The 26,333-nt window shown below is 38.0% G+C and overlaps 1 protein-coding gene across 1 annotated transcript in view; it reads right to left on the bottom strand.

Annotated features, from left to right (window-relative positions):
* Positions 1-26,333, bottom strand: part of LOC124390282 (AT-rich interactive domain-containing protein 1B-like) — a 220,335-nt gene that overhangs the window by 50,939 nt on the left and 143,063 nt on the right. Inside the window, exon 5 of the mRNA XM_046856120.1 lies at positions 16,495-16,729. Within this exon, the coding sequence (XP_046712076.1) occupies positions 16,495-16,729 (235 nt within the window). The remainder of the gene's footprint in view (positions 1-16,494; positions 16,730-26,333) is intronic.

Genomic DNA, 26,333 nt, shown 5'->3' with positions numbered 1-26,333 from the left:
TAAAAAAAAACAGAACAAAGAAGGTAAAAAATTAAAGGACACCATAAACCGTGACTTATTATTTTGCAGAATATTACCATTTAATTCCACTGGTCAAAATACTGGCACCCAGGACGGAACAGCAGGATACTGGGAGAGCAAAAATTAGTACTAAATAGCTTATGTGCACTTTTTTTTTTTAAACACATAACTATTTACAAATTACGCTTATATATTTAAATCAAATACAAAAACTATGAATGATAAAAATAACAAAAATAGCAGCATTTCTCTTTTAAACATGTTAAGTTTGCCCAATAGAAGCACATGGGAATTAGGCTACAGAAATTTACAGAATATCTATCACCTTTATACTATCCATGTCATATTGCTTTCCAGACATGATCCTCAATATTCACAACAACTAATATTATGATATTATAGATAGACAGATAATTCAAGAAGTTTTACAAAAATATTATTATTACATTAATAAATAATTCATTTACTCAACAGCTTTTGCACATATTTAGAACCCATTATATATATATATATATATATATATATATATATATATATATATATATATATATATACTATTTGCACATCTGGTAGATGCTGAATTGTTTATTTGGTAAGTATCTCCACTGTGCAATAACATGTAAGTTGTATCTGTCTGTCTGTCTGTCTGTCTGTCTGTCTGTCTGTCTGTCTGTCTGTCTGTCTATCTGTCTGTCTGTCTGTCTGTCTGTCTGTCTGTCTGTCTGTCTGTCTGTCTATCTATCTATCTATCTATCTATCTATCTATCTATCTATCTATCTATCTATCTATTTATCTACTTGTGAAGCTGACTGTAGATAGACAGATAGATTTACAGAAAATATAACTGCAAGAATATAAAATACAGTGAAAAGGCACAGTGCAAAAAAAACATCTCTAATCAAACATTCAAATCGAACATTTACTCAGAAGCAGAAGGAGTTAAATATATAAACAACTACTTCTACTGTACTACTATTAATAATAATAGCAACAACACAGCCAGAGTTGTTGAATATCCCATTGATGTCAGCACTGCTCGGTTTTAAAATTTAGGTTTAATATTTATTTACCTTTTGTAGAACCCCTCACTGTTTGTACAATACAAATCTAGAATATATATACATTTGAAACAACAATGACCCTTAAAGTCCAATTATATCCTCTGAATTACACTAAAAGTTCCCAGTGTTCACCATATACACCCTTTCATACGTATTAAACGTCTAAAACATGAAACCTTAAGGGTAACAGTTAAGAACGTATCTGTTTAGGGTCTTCTGGCAAAGCTCTAATTACAGCATCTGTGTTTTTTTCACTTTTATTCTTGCCCTCTCTTTTCTTTTTTATATTTTCTGTCACTGCTTCTTTTAAGACCAGTTACAAGTCACCAGTTCTATCACCCTGAAATGTATTACAACTGGTATATCTGTATATACAGATGAAATAATGAACACGGTTTATTTGTTTGTATTTTTATCAGCAGTGTGTTCATTTGGCAGATACCCAGGTGCTTAAGCTATATGACAATATGATATCTATCACCATTACATTAATCGTTGTAATGGTGCTTTCCGGAGATGATCCTCAATATGCACGGCAACTAACATTATGATATGAAAGAGCAAGTGGATTGGGTTTTTTTTTCCCTGACACACAAGGGTATGAAGTGTAAATTAGCCTGAGCCTTAGTGACACGGCACTGCTGTCATTAACCGATGAGCAAAAAGAGTGTCATACCAATGACAGAACAGCAGGGAGGCAAGTGAAACCAGGGCAACGTGAGTAGCAGAGGCTGTGAGGCAACTGGCACTGGGAATAGCACACGGTTTTCCGATAGAGAAGCCGAACAAACAAGCTGCGAGCTCATGTTTTGGAAATACTGAATCCTTTTAGTAGTTAATATTGTAAACAGTTGCACGCAAGAGATCTTCAAAATGCCCGTTAATGTGTTCAATGGCGATTTGTTTTTCAACCTATCGTATTTCACATTTTGGCATGTTTTGTTTTTTTTCCCTCTGACTATCAAATCTCTTTTTGGATACTGAACCTTAAAAAGCAGGTGTAATGATTCTAAATTAATAATAACGATAATAACATTGATGATGTGTAGGAGGCACTCTGTGTAAACAAACTCTAAAGCTAAACAAGCTAATTGTGTGGGGTTCACTTCGTAAACAGGCTCTATGTGTGGATGCCCACGCACTGAGCATTTAATGGCCAAGCACCAAGACTATAATCCATTAATGTGTGTGTGTGTGTGTGTGTGTGTGTGTGTGTGTGTGTGTGTGTGTGTGTGTGCAAGACTTAGGGATAAAGTAGAACTATCACTTATCACTGTAAAAACCAAACATACACACATTATCCAATGCAAATGCAGGAAAATACCAAAACTCAATCCAACAAGAATCGAGAGTTTGTATGCATTATATTAAACATCTCATTTTCACTCCCTTGCTATCAGATTTAGAGAATGTCTGTGTGTAACTAGTCAGTGGAGTGGATTAATACAGTAAGTATATGTGCATAAGGGGTGGAAGTGCACCAATACAATGAAGTATTTCTGTTTAGTCACAAGCATAAATTACTATTACAGCAATGGTGTATTGATGATTTCGTTGGATGAGCCATGAGGATGTGCTTTACTTTTTATGGCCAGAAATAAAGATGTCTTTTCTGATATGGATGAAGCTCAATGAGTTTGATTTTTTAAAATCTACCAGAGCAATCAGGTTTTAAAAAAAAAGTTTTCCAATCACACACAAAAAGGTTGGACACCTGTACATGACATTTGTATGTGTTTTCTGAACATACCATTCCACATTTAGTGCCTATTTACAGTTATATTAAGCTCCACTCTTCTGGGAAAAAATGTTCCACTAGATTTTGGAATGTGCTTGTGGAGATTTGTGCTCATTTAACCAAAAAGCTTTAGTAAAGTCAGCTACTGATGAATGCTAAGGAGAACTGGTTGCATCATTCAGGTCAGAGATCTATAGCAGGTCAGTCAAGATGCTCCACTCCAACCCATGAAAACCATATATTCCATATAGTGCCCACGTAGTGTTTCTATAAAGACTGTACATGATTGTTATAAATATGTGTTTATGTATCTTGGTTCTCTCTTATAGGACGAAAAGTACTAGCATAATCTTAGCATAGTCTATTCCTTACAACCTAGCTTTGGTGTTGTGTACTGTTTACTGCTCTCTGATATTAATGAGCAACTACAAAGTAAACACGTTGACTGAATTATTTTTGCTGTCTTTATGTGTTGAACATTCTGTTATCAGTTACCATCATTGTGATGTTAGACATGAAAGAAATTATGTATAATGAGTGTCATATGTGCTATAACTCTGACTTCCAGATCTTCATGCCCAGAAACAGCCTAATTGATTAGCACTATTATAAAAAAAAAAGCTGAACAGCTCTTCACATACTGCCATGAATAAAAAATATATATATAATAAATATGTGAATACACATGCTGACAGCAATAACGTGGACAATTGTAACTGTCTGCTGTTGATTGGACACAGTTTTGCCTAAACACTAACTATAACCTTTAACCTTAAACCAAGAGATTCTGTACAACATGGAATATCAAACACATTTATCCAGCTTGAACACCCACACACACACACACACACACACACACACACACACACACACACATCGCCCAGACATCTGGTTTGATTCCACCTATATAGGATGTCTGGGATCAATTCTCACTCTACCTTCTGGTCTTTTCTTCATGCATCAGCCAAAGATTAAGTACATTAGCGCCAATGTCACACTTTTTACACCCTCAAAGTATATGTATGTGGGAGTACAGTGGATTTGCATGTTGCTAATTGCACCGTTTGGCTTGTACACCAGCTTTGTGTATAGCATGAAAGGTTTTTCTCACAGAAGCTACAAAACAGACTCACATCAATAGCACATCAATAGTACTTCTAGCTTTAAGTCTCTAACTTGGTACTAAGCAGCATCTTGATTATCAGAAATCACAGATAACAATATATACTAATATAAATAATAAAATAAAAAGCATTAAAAGAGGCTAAGTCACTATTGACCCTGCTGCTTAATAATTCAGAGCCTGCCATCTCTCTTCAGACTGCTCGGCTGGGGGTAAAGGGGTGTCTAAATGTCACAAGGCTTCTCAGTGATTCCTTTATCCCTCCTTCTCACTATGGAAAAGGCATCTTAATTAACAGCACTCCATCCTTATGTCAACAATACTGTTATTACTATAGTGCGACCGCACGAGTGACGTGTTAAATTTGGCTCTAATATTAAGTAAGGAGTAAAATAAGATGGGGTATGCTAATATAGAAATATCATCGATGATATGGAAGCTGTAAGGAATATTCCCAATTGCTTATTCGGTTATTCTACCAGGATCTTTTCTTGCATATTGCCATGCTGAGATTTTCATATCTTTATGGTAGATTTACATTTATGGCATTTGGCAGATGCCCATATCCAGAGCGACTTACAACGGAGCAGTTGAGGGTTAAGGCCTTGCTTAAGGGTCCAGAGGTGGCAGCTTGGTTTTGCAGGGATTTGAATTTGTGACCTTTCAATACAGAGTCCAATGCCTTAACTAATGAGCTACCACCTCCAGATAGATACTTACATATGTACCAAGAACAGTTTATGATGGTCTTCAACAATGTTTTTGTTTGTTTAGTCCTGTATTGGAGAGACTGAAAAAGAAAGAGTGGGATGAGACTCGTGGAGTCGTGGCTAGCTCAGAGACGAACCTAATAGCAGCTGTGCATAAAGATTCTTTTCGGTATCAGAACCTGGATGCTGTGTTTCATTCCTCCTACACCACAGCAATCTGCCACATTGTTTTTTTTTTTATTCCATTTATTTAATCTTTAGGGTTTATTTTTCTCTCTCTCTATAATGCTTTCTACAGACTGTATTATTTTAGCAATATTATAAGATCAGTACTAACCACACTGTGCAACATGGATCTAATAGCTGGATCAGTTCAGCTTTACTGAACAGAATATCTCAACAATGATGGAACTGTAATGAATGAACTGTAATTCAGTGCCACCCAGATGAGGATGGGTTCCCTTTTGAGTCAGTTCCTCTCAAGGTTTCTTCCTCATAACATCTCAAGGAGTTTTTTCTCGGCACAGAGGCTACTGGCTCACTCATTAGGGACAAACTTGCAATTATAATAAACTAACATACATTCTTTTATAACCGTTTAATCTCTGTAAAGCTGCTTTGAGACAATGTATATTGTTAAAACTGCTATACAAATAAAAATGAATTGAATTGAATGAATTAGTATAAAATAAAAAGTCATCAGCATGCAGTATTAGTATAGAACCTCATCAGCATGGGCTTTATAGTGATAAACAAATAGAGAAAGATGAATCACGCTTTGGCAATTGCAACGTAATTTCTGTGGGCTACCAAAAAAAGCTTGTACAGCTTTCTTGCTCCTCACCTCATATCTTTCTTGACATGGTCATGGTAACAGCTTGAGGACATGACGTACAACATCAGAAGTTTTTCTTCTTATTGGAATCCCACCTTGATTCCTTTTATCTCTTTCCTATCCATAGCCTAACTTACATTAGGTCCCATTGTTATATATATTGTTGCATTTTTATTGGCTGGTCAGCACACTTAGGCTGTAACAACAAACACACTGTGAGATGGTAATCCTAAATTTCTGATACAGGCAACAAGATTTTGCCCTCCTACGAGGGTATTCAAGTGAAACTTTTATATCTACTGGTATAAAAACGGATGCTAGCGTAGCGGTAATACATTCAGTAGTAAGAGGCTAGTGTGTCCTATTACTAAAAAGGCACATGTCGCAGGCCTGTCCAAAGACTGTTAATCCAGATGACAGACAACAGTGTTAGTGTGTGCATTGAACAGGGTGCAGTGATGAAGTTTCTTGTGAATGAAGGCATAAAACCAGCAGATATATCCAAAAGACTTCAAGCGAAGTAGGGTAATAAAACGCTCAGCCGAAGTAAGACATGTGAGTGGTGTAAATGTTTCAAAGATGATTCTTCATCCTTCAGTGACGACCCCGGTTGTGGTGGTTCCCTGGTGACAAAATGAAGCAGGGCTGTTCTAGGATGGTTCAGGCATACTGACAAATCTTTCTATGCTGAATCTTAGAAGGCATTAGTTAAATGCTGGGATATGTGTATTAGTTTAGTGGAGGAGTATGTCAAAAAATAAATTCCCACTCTTTGAAATTTGTTCTTTTATTTTATCTCAGAAAAATGTAAACTTAAAAGTCCTAGTTTGCCTCTCGAATCTTTGGTCGTAAGTCCATGACTGTGGCCATCTTTGAAACTTGTACAACATATATGATTTAGAAGCCACAGCAAAGAAATCACCGAAAAATGTTTTCACATTGGTCATTTCTTTATCTGGAACAGTCCAAAATCATATGATGTATGCCAGGCATAAGTTACTAAAACAAAAAAATAAAAAAATTTAAAATACAGTATGCGCCAGCTTTGTGTTCTGAAGACTTTCCCTTGGGGAAAACGTTACTGGAGACCCGTTTCATAAAAACAAAAATTACATTTCAGGATTATTCCTACTTCACTCATATATTTGTTAATGGGTAAGTTTCACCAAGTCTTTTCTTCTAGAAAACTTCTGACCAAGTCGTTTTCTCTTACCTTTGCCATCAAAAAACTCGTATAGGCGCAAATAATTACAATTTCCATTCATAAGCATTTTAGAAAGTGCAGTCATTTTAAGTTGCCAGTAGTAAGAGCTAAGAAGAGGAAAAGAAACATAGTGCATAGATTCGGAGATAATGTGCATGCTTAAATCCAGTATAATATTAAATATTCTTCCTGAGGATTGTGGAGGCAACGCGAGGCCTTTGAAGAGCGGCTCCTCAGCTTTGAAGTGTTTTAAGAGGTTGAAATGCAAGATTCATGGTGCAGTTCAAAGACGTGAAGAATACCCATGGCCATATTTCCCCTTTTTTTTGGAGCTGAACGATTTTAATGTCATACGTATGTGTCCGTTTCAGGACAAGCGCACAGCAATTTCTGGCTGACCGAAAATAAAAAGCCTTTAAATGAAAAAGGAAAAAAAAAAGCGAATGAGAGTAGAAATATGGTGGTAAAAATACGATATTGAGAATCTGCAAATCCGGCGAGAGCAGAAAAGCATGTGGTCAGTCTCAGATCTTGAAAATTCAAAAGATTTGAATGTAGAAATGAAATCAATCAAAACACCAAACACACACCCACACAAACACTTACGCACACACAATCAGGCCAAGTAATTTGAATGCTGCCTAATCCTTAGGGAGACCCATAAACACAGTGTAGCAATAATGGCATCTTAGATCCCAATGAGCAAGAGTAAATGATTTTCCAACCTGGGGCTAATGCGAGTTAACTCAGCATGTCGGGGGACGCAAAACTGTATGGTAGTGTGCAAGCTGTGCTCCCATGGACCTCATTACAGGCGAGCCAAACAAGGCCAAGGTAAGTAAAGTGGAAAGTGCAGTTTAAGCGAAAAGAGCCCAGGCACATCGCTGTGGAAAAGAAATGCCACTTGGGCATAGCGTGTTGTTACATTAGAGAAAAAAAAACACCGCTCACTTTGGAGCCTATGCAGCCAGGCAGTTGTGATTGCTTTGGCTTCGGAGGGCTGAAAGCAAGAGCGGTATAATATAGAATGTTAAAGAAATGATGGTACAAAATGATGGGACTGTCGATTGAAAATGACTGAAATGGGTGATAAATAGTATAGAATGTAAGGCAGCACAGGAAGAAAGACTCTGGACTCAGCAGGAAGGAAGCTCTACTGGACAGCCTGTTTAAGAATGACATTCTACACATTAGACTCTAATAAACTTCACTCCAGGAAAAAAAAAGTTAAAGAAGCAAGAGACTCTGCATTAGATTAGAACTTCCCAAATAAACTATTGATTGGTGCGACAGAAAAGTCTGAGATTGCGATTTTAAATCCAGACGATGCCAAAGCCATCATGGCCGAGATTCTGCAGTGCTCTCTGAGGTGGAGGGATGTTGTTACTCTTTCTCCTCTCAATCATGGCTGTTTATGTATGCAGAAAAGTGTAAATAGCATTTTCCTTTTTTTTTTTTGGCTGCACTGTGTTGCCGGATCACCAGCAAAAAGATGCACCGGATTGTATTATGTGTCTCAGGGGTACCAAGCTTGTTTTACCCTCTCTAAGTGGTGATAGGAAAACAAAAATTTAAATAGAGAAAAAAATATTATTATACATGCTTAACTTTTTTGGTGTTTGGGCAAGATTACCTTTCTAAATTATGTTTCTGAAGATGTCTCCGGGACAGTAAATACTAAGTATGGGCAGTAAAATGCCCCACCACTCTGTCATGGGCATACTAAAGATCTGTCAATTTTCAGCCTGGTTCCTATTACCATAATACCCTCAGCTCACCAAGCTCAGCCGATAACAGCACTAGCCCAACCTGCTAGTTGTACGCCGAAGGCCAGTAAGCCGATGGAGGCAAAACGCCACACTCACTTAGATTCTCGCATGCTGACCTTTGTGTGCTCCAAAGCCCTGGAAGCACTTCAAGCAAGAAGCAGATAAACAGCTTACTCTGAAAGTGCCCTCATAAGTATGCCTAAATCACATCTTTAAAGGAAAGTAAGAAAGAAGGACAGGCAGACTGCAAGAGAGCACGAGGAAGAGGAGGGGGTGGGGGTGGGGGTGCTACAGTCATGTTAAATGGACCTTGATGGACCTCGAAAAAGAGGAATAAAAATGGAGAGGGCCGGGTGTTTTTGGTTTTCAATGGCAGCTCAAGTGCACGGCTTTCATTAGAGGCTGTGCTTCAGTCGCTGTCAATTAGAGGCGCTCTAAAGTGAGTGCATCCACTCCGAGCACAATGGACTTGCCGCAGTACACACAAGTGTATACACAACACACTTTTGTTTTATATTCAAATTCAATGAATGACTACAGGCATGAAAAAAAGCTAGTTCTTAAATCTGGTCCAACTTTTTATTCTTTTCTTCCTGTTCTTTTACATGTTCACTGCTGTACATATACAGTACAGTATATGGACAAATATGGTGTTTGTGGACACCTGATCATAAGATTTGCATGTGCTTTTCCACATTTAGTCCCCATTTGCTGTTATAATAACCTCCACTCTTCTGGGAAGATGTTTCACTTGATTTTGGAATGTGATTGTGGAGATTTGTGCTCATTCAGCCACAAAACCATTAGAAAGTCAGGTACTGATGTAGGGGGAGGACGTCAGGGGTGCAATCAGCAATTTAACTCATAACAACTGTGTTCGATAGGTTTGAGGTCCACTCCAACTGGTTTTCTAGTTCAAATGAAAGGAAATTTGAATGCTACCACATCCAAAGACATTCTATACAATTGTGTGCCTCCAAAATTGTGGTAACAGTTTTGAGAAGAACCACATATGGTTCGAAAAGTTAGATGTCCCAATACTTTTGTCCAAATAATGTATCTTGTTTAGAGCATGCACATCTTTGAAAGAATCGAAAGATAGAACTGACTAGTGGTCATTTCTAAAAGGAAGTGACACCACACAGGACAGGTTAATGAGCATTAGACAGAAGGTCAATGCTAAAGCCTAATTAACATCAGTAAAGCTCCAAGCAGTGAAACTTCTTCACTTAGGGAATGGATTAGAAGCATTCTTCTGCATAGAATCAGCACTTTCCACTCTCTGCACACATTCATGTGAATTGTTGCAGATACAGACAGAAATCCAATTGAGTTTTATCTCTTTTAACACCTTATACGGTCAGTATTCGTTGCACTGTTTAACATTATCATTTTAGTGGATTATAGTATTTGTATCAGTGCTGTGACACAGGACAACACAGAAGTATCTTAGGGGCAACTCTCTGAATGGGGTGACCCACCGATGGTCCCTATCCAGCCCAAACCAGCTAGAGAGGATTTGCTATGTAGAAAATCCCCCAATCCTGGTATGTAAAGCTTGTTGCTCATGCCCCAAAAGACTTGAGGCTTGCCTAAAGGAGCTGTTACGAAGTATTGAGAAAAAGGTTTGAATACTTGTCTACCTGTAACATCTCATATGTCATTTGTGAAAACTTTAGAGACATTTATAGAATTTTCACTTTGTCATAATGAGTCTAAATTAATAAGAACAAAATCACTTTAATTGATAGTAGGCTGAAACCTAACAAATGTAAAAAGTAAAGGGGGTCTGAATACTTTCTAAATGCAAGTATATATATATATATATATATATATATATATATATATATATATATATATATATATATATATATATATATATATGCATGCTAGTCTTGTTTGCAAAGGATATGACAAGTAATTCGTTTCAGTGTATATAGAAGAATGGCAATACAATTACTTGACTGGATGTAGGGCTGAAAACGAAGCTGTGAAACTGCTGTGAAACAAATTCCTGTTAATTGTAGCAAATATGACTATAGAAATAAAGTACGCAAATATTTGCCAGGTACTCAAAACAGTTACAAAAAACAATTTAGAAAATGAATCTGGCATTGACATAATTATTAGATAATAATAATGAACAGACCTCAAGTCATGATATGGCTCAATTTAGCAACTCGACCAAATAAATAAATGCATAGCTATATATATAGAAAAGCAGCCAGAAACATAAAAAAACAAAACCATATAATAATAAAACTTTGCCATCCCCAAATACATGGAATATTCTGTAGTAAGGTTGGTTTAGGGATGAATAATAATGAGTTCACATGGAGCTGCATTGAGACCTCTTTGCTTAAACTATCTCGGAGTCAGAGTTGGAGAAAACACAATGGTTCTAAGAAACAACATGCTGCATATACAGTATGAATGTATCCTGAGAGAAGTATCTAGAAAATAACCTCTAAATTAACATGCAGCAAAACTGTAGAGTATGTAGAGATGCCTGTTGATGTTAATGGTCCAGACCTGGATGTCACAGAGGCAAGAGTTTCTTGTAATAAGATTTTATTGCTAGCTGGCAAAATGTAAAGAGAATTTTGCCAAATAAAAAAAAAAATTCAGATTTCACTTTCAAAGTAAAAATAATTTGCAGAAAGCAATGCCTATTAAGGCCCATTTGTATTAGTGCAGAATGAGATGTGCTCATGAATGTCACAGCAGTGTTTACCTCCCTGAGCAGGTTTGGGGTGACGGATGGATTCTCATTTTACCCTCTACTCCTGACAGCATGGAATGTGTGTGTGTGTGTGTGTGTGTGTGTGTGTGTGTGTGTGTGTGTGTGTGTGATTCTGCCACTAATGCAGCTCATGGTCCCAAAGCCAGAAACTGTGCAGGCTTTCTCAATTGCTTTAGAAACATTTGGGTTGAACAATGTGATTTCTGCTCGACTGTCACAAATCTGGCACGACAGGAAAAATCAATTTGCCCGGCGCTTCGCAGCTCGAGGAGAATCCGAGGCTGGATAATGTTCCGGCATATTGTATTTGCTTCACCGAGACTGAAAATCATCCAAGCCCTTCATATCTGCAGCTCAAACAGAGGACAGAGATGAGTAGTTAAGTTTTCTTTGTAATATCTCACATGGAAACTAAAACACAGTTAGAGAATCGAATAACGGTGTCGGTCTGGAAGGAAATCACAAACCAGTCTGGCTGACTAGAACGAAAGGTCAGGGGTCAACAGTGTCGAAATGAAGGTAGGGAAGTTTAAAGGTGCTAGTACTGATCCCTTTGTGACTTGGAAAGAATGACAGGTGCCCCGTGAGACTGTCTGTCGTGTGGACACCCCGGTGGATGAGGCAGTGCTGACAGGCTGTGGAAAGGGGCAGGGAGGTGTAGTGGTGGTCACAGTCGAGCAGGCTGAAGACTAAAGTTAGAAATTCCTCCTGCACCACCTCCGCTTCACTGCACAGATAGCAATATGTCTTTGGGAACATCATTAAAGGTGGTAAGTAATTAAATATAACCGAACCTAGTCTAATCATGTGATTATAAACATACTAGACATATTTTGGAAATTTATGACATGCAAATAATTTTTGTTGATTTATTAGCCTTTGACCTGTAAAAAAAAAAATGCTCACATCCTTGTTTATTAATTAGCATTCGACTATTTGGAAATTCGACATGTTTTTAAAGTGTGTTAACAAACCAGGGAGTTATACAACCTGAAATAAACATCAACAGCAGCTTTCTCATTTAAAGCATATAGCAAATATAATCGGAAAAAAATTCCTTACACGTTAATAAAATATTCTGTCGTTTTTCCTGGTATTGACGGCGTCTTGCTGTCTGACGAACGATAATGCTTTGTGTGTACTCAGTAGAATGTAAGTCCTTCTCTGACAATTGACTAAAAGTCTAACCTGGCAAGAACGCACTATTACTTATGCTTTAACAGAAATCTCACTAGATGCACTGTATATAGAAGTATTGACAACTCAGAGCAACTTTTCAGCAGTTAGGAACCATGCCGCTTGATACGGCACTCCAGTTCAGACTAAAGCTGCTGGTTATATGAGTTGCGAGAAGCAGGTTCACCTGATCAAGTTCCAATCACCAATCAATGACCACCGTTTTTTCTGTGACCATTTGCTGATTTTTACTGTTTCCTACCAGTCACTGGTCATGTTTTAATTGTTATCATGCTGTAGTTTAAAAACTAATCACTAATATCCATTTATTGATCAACATTGTTCCCAAAAATCAAACACTTTTCACAATGATGGATCGCTGATCACTATTTATAGTCCACCACGGTTCAGTATTCACAATGACCGGTCATTGATAACCATTGTTCCCAACAACCAATCACTGATCACTATCGTTCCCAATAACCATTTACTAATAACTATTGTTTTTAATAAGTAATTACTGGCCACTGTTGTTCCCAACAACCAATCACTTATCACTATTGTTCCCAATAACCAATCACTGATCAGTATTATTCCCAATAACTAATTACTGATCCTTACTGTTCCTTACAACCAATCACCGATCATTATAGTCCCTTATGACTAATCACTGATCACTATTGTTCCCAAAAACCAATCACTGATCACTGCTATTTGTCCAACCCAGAGACATCTTTGTTCTTCGATCTCATTTCTTGCTACATTTACAAGTAATAAATTATAGTTATTCCATTAAAACTGTTTTAGTTCACTACTCACTATTACTTGCTTTTTATCTGTTATTAAAGAGATAATACAGTATTTTATAATAATAATAAATAGTTTGGGTTTCCACATGCAAAAAAATGACATCTTTTTTTAATAAATATCATTACAATATTTATACTTTTATTCTGATAAAAATATATTGCATTCTTTCGAAAATCTTCTTCCTTTATATAAATGATCAAGACGATTCAGTGAATACACTAATTAGTCTAAGACATTATCTAGCTATTATATTCCGGCAACTTTTTAAGCATGCATGAGCTACTTTTCCATGTTAAAACCACATTGCCAACACTGGTGAATCGTTTCAAAAGGGGAACTGGAGTCAAGTTGAGGAAAAGGCAGAATAAAAGGTTTTATAGTAATTGTAATGCAGCTCAGAGACAGCAGAGGGCTCTAAAGAAGGCTTCTTCATTTAAAAAGAACCCACTAGTGTGAACTCTGGTGCATGAAACCCACAACCTTTAAATCATTGACATCCAGCCATTGAGTCTTAATAAAATGGACATGCGCTATTTTAAAATATAATCCTCACTGAACCAAGTGTGTAATTTATCTGTAAACATTGCACTGCAACAATCAGCCTTCGTGCCAAGCTTATAATAAGATCTAATGCATTTCATATTCATTCTGGCTCATCAATCATGACTAACAACATGGAGTGACACTGTGCTTCTCCCTGTCCCTTATTCAGACATACCTGAGAAATATGTTGTCACCAGTCAATCCTGTTTGCTCCATATTTTTCCCTTGTCATACTGCATCTATATTTCACTGAAGGTTCCCGACTCCATACAATGCCCGCTGTTCACGTCAGAAGACACTGTCTGCTTTTCATTAGCGTCAATCACGCAGCATCTGCCATTCACACGCAGGATTCAGGAGTGCACTCATGCATTGGTCCCGCCTTGACAGAATGATTGACAGTCCGTATTGGTCAAACTCCGTCAGGGAGGCTGAGGCAGCAGACGAGCTTGCGTCTGCATTTCATATTTAAGTGTCACTCGCTCGTGTCCGTCGCCTGATGAAAATTCATTAAGTTTGCAATTTTGCCATTCGCTCGTCTATTCCCGCTGAGGGTAAAAGACGCAGACAATGCCTACGAATCGGGTGTTTTTATATAATCACATATCTGTTTTAAATAAAGAGCAACATATGGCTGTCTTCAGCTCGCAGTGACAATTCCGCCAGGATTCCCGTTAAGAACGCATGAGGCAACAAATCCTGACAAACAAAAATGACATAACTGGCACAGACGTTAGAAAACTATGGAGATAGCCCTGTTTCTGAAACATTTCAAGATGAAATCCTTAAACAAGAATGCTTTGTGTCAAAGAAGCTACACATCACACAAATGTGCATCAAGGCAAAACACTGTAAATGCTAAAAAAACTATATTATATATACACACACCATTATATATGTGGTTCTTCTCCAAACTGTTTTCCCAAAGTGAGAGGCACACAATTGTATAGGATGTCCTTGGTTGTGGTAGCATTACATTTTCCCTTTATTTAAACTAGGAGACCCAAATCTGTTCCAGCACAACAGTGCCCCTGTTCACAAAGCCAGCTCCATGAGGATATGCTTTACATGGGTTTACATGAGCTGAATTGAAACACTGACTTCACCCCAGGTCTCCTCACCCTATAGCAGAACCTGACTTTACTAAAGTCTATGTAGCTGAATGAACACAAATCTCCACAGTTACACTCCAGAAGATTGGAGGTTATTTTAACAGAAAATGACAACTACATGTGAAATGGGATGTTCAAAAAGCACATACGAGTCTTACTGTCAAGTGTCCCTCAACCTTATAGTGTACATATGACTGCTTAGGTTTAAAATGTTATTTGTACAGTTGTACAGAGTAGTCATGTTAGAGAATCAGTTTATCCGAAATTCTAAGAAAAAAAAAGAAAAAACCCACATCCATTTTTAATAGCGTCTTGCCGTAACATATTCTATTCCTTTAATCTAAGCACTTATGAAAATATAATGATTTGGATTTAGTGCACTTTGTTTAGCATAAATGTAGATTAGAATAAATGAGTATGTAGCTTTAAATGAGGCTAGCTCTCCCAGACACACCATGTCTAATTAGCCTTGTAGGAGGATCACAACTATTTAATGATATCTTAGGCCTTACACAGAATTCTGGCTTCTATTCACATAATGGACATAGCTACAAAAAAAAAAAAAAAAAAAAGATTTTAACTCACAAGTTTTGCACTAATACATATTTACAGGCATGAGGGCCATGTTCTGAAGGACACAATACTCCAAACCAGCAGTAAACTCATCATTAAAATGTAACAAACAGTGTTGGGCAGTAACGTGTTACTGTAATGAAGTTACTTTTGACAGTAACTAATACTGTAACGCGTTACTTTTAAAAATAAAGTAACTCCGTTACCGTTACCGTATGGTGCATTACACGTTACTTTTTTAAATGAATGAATTTCGGCTGAAGTGTAGACTACAGTCTGACCTGTTTACAGCAGCGACGCATTGTAGGATTGGAGGATGAACCACTGTAAACACAAAGAAAACGCACTGTGGGCGTGTCTCCGTTTATTTAGGTCTGTGCGGCATTAATGGCGAGTCGAGGCGAGAGCAAGACGAGTTTCTCAAAGTGGAAATGTGATCATTATTTCACTTTAGTTAAGTATAAAGACAAAAACATTTTAGTCAAATGTAAGCTGTGTCTTTCTGGTTCGAAGCTCGTATCTACTGCAATAAACAGCAACTCCAGAAACTCCATGCCTCGACGAAGCTAGAAGCTAGAAGCTAACCCGGTGTTCTGTTCTACATTGTTGATAGTTTTCATACTTAAGCTGTGAAAGGAAAATTTTTAGGCTCAACACAACAGCAGAAGCCACTTTAGTTTTTGATTGTGAATATATTATTCAGCTTGTTTTGTTATTTATTTCAAAAATCCTTGTGATATATTCAGTTTGTGCAGGTCTGACTTTAATAAAATAGTGTTTAAAAATTACTTTGTGTTTAAGTCAGTTTTGTGTTTGTATAGACCATAAGGCATAAAAGGGCATTAATGGGAACATTAAAGAACGTTCTTTAAAAAGTAACTAAAAAGTTACTTTTAACAGTAACGCATTACTTTTTGGTGTAAGTAATCAACAAAGTAACTGAGTTACTTTTTGAATGAAGTAACGAGTAACTGTAACTAGTTACTATTTTTTAGTAACTAGCACAACACTGGTAACAAAGGTATTAAAAAATATATATATATAAGAAAAAACAATGGACGTGATGTGAGCTTACCTGGGCCATTGGTAGGGGAGATCTGGTTGGAAGCAGCAGGACTTGGAGAGGCTACTGGAGGAGGTGAGGGTCCAGGGCGCATGCTGGAGACACGAGGAGACGTGTGTGGTGAAAACGGAGACTGAGACTGGTTCCCCTGGTCTCCCTGACTGTTGGAGGGACCAGAGACACTGATGGCTGAGTTGAGAGGAGCCTCAGTTCCCATGGGCAAGTCATCGATGGAGCCTGACAGGTCCTGAAGGAGGGCAAATGAATAAAAGATTGTTCAAAATCTGAAGGCTATGAGGATATCTAATCGCTTTATCAAGATATTTTGTCACATGCTATTAAAACAACAATAGACTGAAGCAACACTGTTTTCCTAAAAATCTTTACTTGTGTAATCGCTGCAATTAGTCAGTTTGAGGGAAAGTAAATAAATGTCTAGATTATTGTTTATATTATAATTCGGTACCGAATATGACAACAGCAACATAATAATCATCATAGTGTTACTCCAGGATATTTTATAGTACACAAAGGTAGTAACCTTATAGATGGAAAGTAATAAAAGTAAAAATTAGGAGGTTTCACTATCGCCACCTGTCTTTTCCAGTTGTATGCAGAACAGCTGCACAGCTCACTATTGGCTGACGATTGACAAATGGAAGGTAATATTTGTTGAAGGCAGCAATTACACAAAAAGGTGTTATTGGAAGTGAGCGGCAAGCCAGTCCAAATATTCAAGGAGTTGGGTCCTTTTCCAACGTGGCCCAAATCCAATTTGTTTGCCGCTCTGCTGCAAATTGCTCTGTGCTCTGAGTCTCCAAATAGCTGTCAACTACTCCCAGTTGGCATCTTGTATCACTTAATTCGCTCCTGAAGCATGTAATTGTCATAATAAGAAAAATATTGAGGTGATAATAGCCCCTTACTTTGAAATACCCAGACCTCTATATAATAACCTGCATATTTTCACACAGCATTTAAGTAACCAGTGAGTTGTGGACCAGGACACCTCTACATTACCCCCCTCGCCCTACCCCATCCCATCCCCCCTATTTATTGCTGTCAGGAAAAGCTGCCACTCAAGAGCAAGCAATGCATCAGGGAATGTCTCAACAGCCATGCACAGACACACATGGCTAAAAGCATTTCAATAAGCGGGGGAAATGCTACACTGTAATTTTGAGAGGAATGAGATTTGCTTCACACAAAAGCCCCACCGGCATGCACTCGGAGTGTGCTCAGATGTGAATTAATGAGAATCGCTGGGAGAAAAGAGAAAGTACGGAGAACTATCACTCTGGTCAAAGAGTCTAGACGGGGAGGAGTTGGATCATTCAGTGGCTTGTGGTCCAGTTGCACAAACATACAACACTACATAGGCACTGCTTACAACATACATCATCATTGAAATTGGTATCCACGGACTGTCAAATGAGGCAGATATGAAAGTGACTAATAAACTCAACAGTAATAAACTGAAATAAGTTTAACTGTAAGGCAGTTTAAAAAAAACAATATTATATCATTCAGTTAGAAGCTCCACTCAAAATAATGTCATCTTCTGCCAAAAAGTTACACTACGCAGCAAATGCTTAGTCATCGGTCTTAGAGTGGAACCATCTCAAAGCCGATTCAATGTGTATATTGCGCTTACAACTGCTTCAAAGCAAACAGTGTGAAGATGATCTGCAAATTAGGTGAGATAAAAACCTATGGACATATTGACATTCTACAGTTCAGCTTCCAAACATGTACAAGAAAAACATTAGGTGGCAGAGTGAGCTATAGAAAAGCTAGCCAGATATTATCATGTTTTACAGTATAATGTTTCTGACTGAAGAAAACACTGATGTTCTGTCGTGTGCTAGAAACATGCTTAAATTAAGCTGACTAACTGATTAGCTAACAAACCAAGCGAGATACCAAAACCACAGCGTTTGGCTAAGTTAAGCTAGTCAGCTAACATTACGTTCTTCGTATACGCTGTATTTATGTACTTTTATATACTTTATATTACAACTCATTGCATGCTAGTTAAGTAACATGATTGATCTAATTAAAAATTATGGCACATGAAATGTAATTTGAAAAGCAAGTTCTTAAACAGTTCTTTTCACCAGATAAACTATTTTCTTGGTTACAACTTTCACTTTTAGTACATGTCACAAAAACCATGCAAATTATACTGCAGAGGTCTGGGTATTTTGTACTACTCTACCTACCACTGCTCCTTTGTGGTGTGTCTATAAAATATGGTCCATTATGTCACATATATATTATATAATGTCCAACTGCAAATCTGGTACAACTACTGCACATGAGCAGCGAATTTCACACTCTATCCAACAAACAGAGGAGGTAAGGAATAAACACAGTGAACTGGCACTGTCTCCTCTCATTAGTGTTGCTGTATGGGGTGTTGGCAACCTGCTCCTCTCACCCTCCAGTGTAAATCTCATTTGTGCCCCCAGCAGCACTCGCAGGGACCTTGGAGCCTATGGAAACAAGTTACTATAGTGTAGGTGGTTTGGGACATGTCTCTTTGTGCTACAGCTTTACCCAACGGTTTAACATGATTGCTGTGGTGTTAAAGGACATGTCAGAAAAAGAAGAAATAAAAGGTGAGAGGGCGAAAGTCTGTCTTCTTGGGACCAGCCTGGTGTTTGGTTTATTAAACCAGAGATCCTAAAGAATTTGATGTAGTGAACTCCTTATCAATGGAGACCTTTTACGATCAAGCGCTGACATGCAGACTCTCCATCTTTGTCCCCAACATATAATCAGATGACAAATTAGATCTAGTAAATCTAGTAAGCCTTTAAAAGCACTGATGTGCTCATTTTGTTTTTCATCCTAAACCATATAGTCCACACAAATCCAGCTGAAATGCCATGCAAATCATCCTGAATGGCAAGCAGCAGGAAGAAACTAGCTAATGGAATCCCCCATGTAGCGCTTACACAGAAATACCCTTCAAAAGATACAATTAAGCCTGAAACACAGACCGGAAGAATGAAGCCTCATTCAGACCAACATTTCATCTCTCGAGCAAGCTGGCTAATGGAGAGAGGCAAAACTAAAATACACGAGTGTGAGAGGGTTTTTAAATAACTCTGCTTTGGCAAGTACTTTAAATGTGCTACCACATCCAAAAGTTTGACATTATGCTCCTGGATTTATGAAGATGCCTTTTTTTAAACCAGAAAATAAAGCATTTAAAAACTGGGATTATTTTGTTCAATTGCATGATGTCTGGGAACTGCAAAAAACTTTAATCTCAGCAAGTGGCTCCCATTCTGGCTATCCACACGTGTCAGTTTAAAGCCTCATGCTTAAACATTTTCCTCAATGCTTCTTTTTCACCGTGTCTCATAACGCCATACTGTCCTTGTTAAGACTAGACTCCAGAATGGAACATTTTGTCTTATGAACTTGAGAAAGATCAATACAGTGGAACCCCGTTGTACGAGCATAATTCATTCTTGAAAATTGCTCGTGTGTCCATTTGCTCGTAAGTTCGAACTAATTTTCCCCATAGGAATGAATGTAAAAGTGATTTAATCCGTTCCGATATGTCATTCGATCGCTTATTTCTGCACTTAAAAACTATTTGTAGCCTATTTTTAAAACAAATACACTGCAAATTACCGTAATATAAACATAATTTAACACTTACTCATGTGATAGTGGTTGATTGCGAGTGTGAGACGCGCACCACGCTCGTAACCTTCTCGGTTTCCATGGTAATTCTATTTCCTTTCATTTTCACAGCACCATCACTGATTTTCTTGGGAGACATTTTTTAAGATTTCTAGTGAAATAAAAGTATAAAACTAAAAACAGTTACTGTGGGAGAGCGTATGAATACGGGAGCCACTTTTATTTTATTTTTTTTTGTGTTGGTCTACTTAGTGCCCGCACGCACGCACGCACACACACACACACACACACACACACACACACACACACACACACACACGCTCTCTTCCTTAATTGCACCCTCCGATCACTTGAAAAAAGAGAACAATCATCAGGTCACATTAACTTCAGGTGAGGCAATCCCCTGCCTATCTGCTCCCGGACCCGCCCTTCATTTACAAACCGCCGCTCGGCCACGCCCCCGCGGCCACAATTACGGGGAACCGGCAGCGTGGGTTTGCTTGTGTCTTCGAAATTTGCTCGTGAAACAGGGTAAAATTTTGCGAGCGAGTTTGCTCGTATCTCCGTTTGCTCGTACTATAGGTTGCTCGTACAACGGGGTTCCACTGTACCATCATGACACCACAGTAATCCATGGCTAGAAGTCCAAAAGACTAAAACTGGTGCTTTCTGGGAAGATGTATTCCTCTTTATAATCTTTATCCAAGTGTGAGCATATGTGAGCTCCTGCATGTAAAAGAGGCCAATTAGCACTTTCCGTTAAGTGAGTGTCTCTGTGATGCCTGAGCAACTTTTTTAAAACATGCTGTGGATGTGTCTCAGTAGAAGTCAATGATATGTAGTTGGGGTGAAAATTTAAAAATTGGCAAAAAAAATATGGGTAAAAATCTAACAAGTCAAAAACACCTCAACATTTACTGATAGGTCAGTGAATCAAAATGTAAAAAAATTTACTTCTCTAACAAATAATTCAGGTAACTAAAGAACTAAATATTTCCCAATAAAGGCAAAAGAAGAGGTGCATTCTTGAATATTCTTAAAGCTTATTTGTACATCTGAGACTATTTTACATCCTGGCAAAAGAAGCGAAACCCTTGCAGTGATTGTTGCTAAACAAAGGATTATGAAGTTCGGTCCAATTTTCTTTGATCGTTGAAAAGCAGCCAAGCTCATGTGGAGTACTCAGCTTGAGGATCTGAATCATAGGCAGTGCTGGATGGTGGTTAAAGCTTTGAGCTACTGTTCGGGATGTCGGAAGTGCAAATACCAGCTCTGCCAGGTTGCCATTGTTTAATGCTTGCACAAGGTCCTTAACCCTTCTCCAACTGCTCATTGTTTCCTGGCTAAAATGTATCATTGTATTAAAACCAAATGAGTAAAATGTGAATGATTAGAGCAAAGATATCCAGTATAAACAACAGAACACGATAAACAGTTCGATATGTTTGAATTGTATTTCTTTCACAGAACACACAACCGAGAGGCTGCTCTAAAGGCTGAAACTGGCAGAACCATTTGTATTCTAGTGAAACGTCTGGATTTAAATGAAGCCTTTCATGCAAACATGTGGATAATGAAATTGAAACGGCGTCATGCAGAGGTACTGTTTTTCCACCAGCCACAAAGGTTCTGCATTCAAACAACTCCACGTTCAAACACAGGCACACCGCACCAATACGAACACACAGCCGCACATAGCATATTTATTTAGCGCTTATTGGATCCGCAAATGTTTTTATTTATGCGTTTTATTTATTTGTTTTATTTTCTCATTTGCTGTTCTTCACACTCAAGCCCACAACAGATATTGCTGGCGAGATGCAGAGACAGCGAGACTAAAACACCAGCGAGATAAATAAATAAATGGTAAATTCCTCATTTTTAATTCAACTGCTCGTTCAGCTTAACCTCTCCTCTCAGCAATTAAAGCGCATGCCACATCCTTCATCCACCAGCCAGCCGGCTAAATAATGCATCGAGTCCTGTGTGCATCTTTTATCATCCCAAATGACAGGCATTAGCATATCTCCCCAGGCAATTAGAGCATGGCAGAATAATCAGGCCGTAATTGGGGGTGAGTGGCGCTAATGGCTGGACGCTGGCACCTCACTGGGCCGCTGTGGCTCTGCCAGTTCAGCAAGGCCATTGTGCTGTGACAAATCAGCACTTGTGACTGGACGTCCATTCCAACCTTTGCTTCTCAGGGAAAAAAATCAAGCAAACATGCATGCACACACAGACACGATGCTAAATCTCTTTCTTTCTGTATGACTTCTGTCTCTCTCTTCTCTCCAATCCCCCCGGTTTTTGTCCTCCCCTGGTGGATTATGTCCCCCCGTGTCCTCATCCATCTCCCGTCTTTCTCTCTTTCTCTCTCAATTTCTCATCAAGACCTTCTCTCCTCTCCTTCATGCACTTTTCCGGTCTCCCTGCAGTCACAACCCATACAGAGCAGTCCTCCTCATTCACTTAGCCTACTCCCTTAGTCCCTAAGTTCCCTAAGTGCAGAGCCAATAGAGGTCTAGGGTCCCAAAAGAGCCCTCCAATTTCAAATTGATTCAGTGAATTTATATAAAAAAAAAGGCAACTTCATCACACATCATGAATATAGTAATATGATGGGTAAGAAAAAGCAGTCAGCTGATTTACTGTGTAAAATTTAACAAAATAATTTATTTCGGCTTCTCCCATTAGGGGTCGCCACAGCGGACCATCCGCATATTTGATTTGGCACATGTTTTTACGCTGGATGCCCTTCCTAACGCAACCCTCCCCATTTATCCGTGCTTTGGACCGGCACTAAGGCTTGTGCAACCCTAATGGCTGGGGTTGGTTACCTGACCCAGGCCGCAGCGGTGAAAGTGCCGCATCCTAACCAGAAGTCCACCAGGGAACCAATACAGGATTGAGACGAGCCATCAAACTGTGACCTGCATATCATAATAAATCTGACGACTTTAAGGGTCTAGATGTGGACAAAATCATATATTTATTATCTAGAGCAATGGACAAGCAAACGCTCCAATTTGTTGCCTAGTCCCATGTTTTGGTTGCCTGCGAACCTACTTGAACATTGTAGCTACAGTATATACATTAAAATAATGTGTAATTATACATACTGTATAACTCACTTGTTGGCCAGTAGGTAACCACGAGGTAACAGTTACATAGAGCAGACTAAGCTCCAGACTTTGTGGCGTTGGGTTAATCTTTAAATTAGTTTGTCAGGCATTCAAGCTACTTAATCACTAACAAAAAAGTTTGATAGTCAAAGATATAGCTAGAACTCTGATGTTGGTTTGGTTTTAATGTAAAGCATAGGGTTTAGTTTAAATATACCTACACTGGTTGTAAAACCTCCATACAGCTATGAATACAGATATAAACAATAAAAACACACACATATGAAACCCACTTATCATGCAAACCACAAGCTAAGCTGATTTTCCAACCAAAGATATTTGCTGAAGAATCTTTCTGTTTTTTTACTGAATAATAATAAAGCATTATATATCTGGCAATGTAATTAAATGCATTTAATTTCTTTGAGATAATCTTCAACCAGACAGCCAATCTGCAGGACACACACATTCTATAACAGTCTAATAACAACGATGAAGGTTAGTGCGATATTTCCCTCAAACATATTGGAATCCCTGCAATGCTGCAATGGGGTATTGGGTATTTCTAATAAGTGTATGCTGATTGCACATAAAATAATAAAATGCCAATAGGATAAGTGAACTCCTTCATCTATAGAAAAAAAGATCATCATAAAATAACATTTTATTGTGTATCAACTTACAATGGGATCTTACTTTACATCCCCTATAAGGCATCCATATGAAAACATGAGCCCAGATGCTCAGTAGTTGTCATAGTCAAGCATTAAAACCAAACCGGCAGTATAGTTTAAAGCTACACAAAACATCCCAAAGCATGTGAAAGACAATATGAGCATGATAAGACCTCAGCCTCACACCTTAGACCTCAACCATGGTGCATCACCACCTATAGCAATAAAGCATGAAATCTGAGAATGGAAGCTTTGAAAATAATAGTCATATGAACCAGACAGCCCAGAAAAGCTGATTAATAATGTTTGAGACGTGACCAAATTTCACTATTTCTGTGACGTCTTAAGAGACGTCACAGAAATATCCAACATCATAAAAACAAACAAGCATCTTCCATCCAATCAACACCACTTTGGTTTTTCTTTATAGTACATTTTAATTAGAGAGTAAGAATAATTCTTATATGTACAACAACAACAACAATCAAGCTAATGTGGGCTGTAATTATAACTATATTGGGGATTTGTGTTTATTCTGGTTTCACCTGTTGGTGTCATGAGTATGACTATAATACATAGTTATATGGAAAATGTAGGGGTGTGATTAAAATGGATTTTAACAACAATGGACGAATAATAACTACATATAAGCATTTTAAATCTCAGCAGGATGGACAGGGTTATGCTACAGTGAGTGAGCTGCATGGCTGAAGTTGGTGTAGATTGACATGGTGGTTGAAATAAAGTGTATCTGATCAATGAGCAGTACTGCGTGTGGGACATCTTTAGTGTCACTTCCTATTTCCTGTAAAAACCTAATTATAGTACCAAAGATGGGCAACTAATGTTAATCTTTAGAAAATCCTCATTCCATTTCTATACTGTGTACATTTTGCCGAAATACTAATGATCTGTTTTAAATGATTAAAAACAACAATATACTGTTTTATTGATTCAGTTGCCTTTCTAGGTGATCCACAATTATTGTACAAAAGCAAGCCCACTGAGCTCATGCCAACGTGGGTTAGTCTAAAATAATCAAAACCTGCCAAGGTCTTGTTTTACACTAAAGAATCAAAATAACATTGAATAAATTCCTGCAAACAAAGGCAAAGTGTAAAGGTAGACACTGTATATACAGACAGAACAAATGTACATCTCATTCCACCCAAACAACCTGCTAATGCTTTTTTCAGTCTGTTTCTTCTCAAGGTTTTTCCTTTATACCATCACAGAGAGTTTCTTTCTGAGCTACAGCTAAAACAGATTTGTTAAATCTGACATAACTACCCTGTATTCCAAAAGACTATCTGTAGACACCTGACCACACCACCTATATGTTGTATTTTGATCACTATTCCAGATTAAATCCTATTAAGCTGTAATACTCTTCACTTTTCTTGGAAGAATTTTTACTTAATTTTGGAGCATGGCTGTAGGAGTTTTACATTCAGCACCAAAGGCATAGTAAGGTCAGGCTTAGGGAGGCCTAGAGTGCTGTTATCTAGCTCTTTGAAGGCCACCTTAGTCTTTCTACTGGTCTAATGTCTTCATAAATTGTACTTTGCACACAGGGGTATTGTTATGCTGGAACAGGTTTCAGCCACTTAGATTCAGTGAAGGAAAACTGTAATTTTACATCATATAAAATGTGTACTTACAACATTGTGGCAACAGTTTGCTAAAGAACCACATAACTGTAGGTCTGATGATCAGGAGTTCACAAACTGACCACATTAACAATATTCTAGCTGGCATAAGCCTAGACTTTGTGTCATAAAATCAGTAAAAAATAAAATGAACACTGTGTCCATTATTTCCATCTCTGGGGTGTTTTTCCTCGCCACAGTTGTCACAGCTGTCTACAGACTTATCAGTATACATTCTTTAATACAACTTTATCACTGTAAAGTTGTTTTGAGACAACGTCCGTTGTAAAACGCGTTAAACAAATAAAAATGAATTTAATAATTCTTCATTTGTTTTGACGAACATAAACCAGGCTTTCTCGGACATCTCAGCACTGCTTGTATTTCACACATGGAATGAATATAGCACAGAAAAAGTCTGACATCTTGGAATTGTGCTGATCACATGACAACCATCTACAGTATCCACAAAAACCGTACCTCAAACAGTTACGTTTTTCTTTCATCCACACAGGACAGTGTTTTCCTGAAAAGATGCACAAAACCCGATGCACAAAAACTCAATGGTTACACCATTTTATTGTGAATGCAAAGAGAAAAAGGAAAAGAAAAATGAAATAGGAAGACATGCATTTTCAGATTTACCCGTGTTAGTATAGACTACGCCTGAGATGCATCTTGCCTACGCTATGGAAAAGCTACTGCGTGATAAAAGAGCAGAGTTAGAGGAGCGCAGATTCGTAATG

This window comes from Silurus meridionalis, chromosome 8 (assembly GCF_014805685.1).
Source record: "Silurus meridionalis isolate SWU-2019-XX chromosome 8, ASM1480568v1, whole genome shotgun sequence".
In the NCBI taxonomy this organism is placed as follows: domain Eukaryota; kingdom Metazoa; phylum Chordata; class Actinopteri; order Siluriformes; family Siluridae; genus Silurus; species Silurus meridionalis.
Note: the sequence above shows the minus strand (reverse complement) of the source record. Positions and strands in the feature narration are given on the sequence as shown.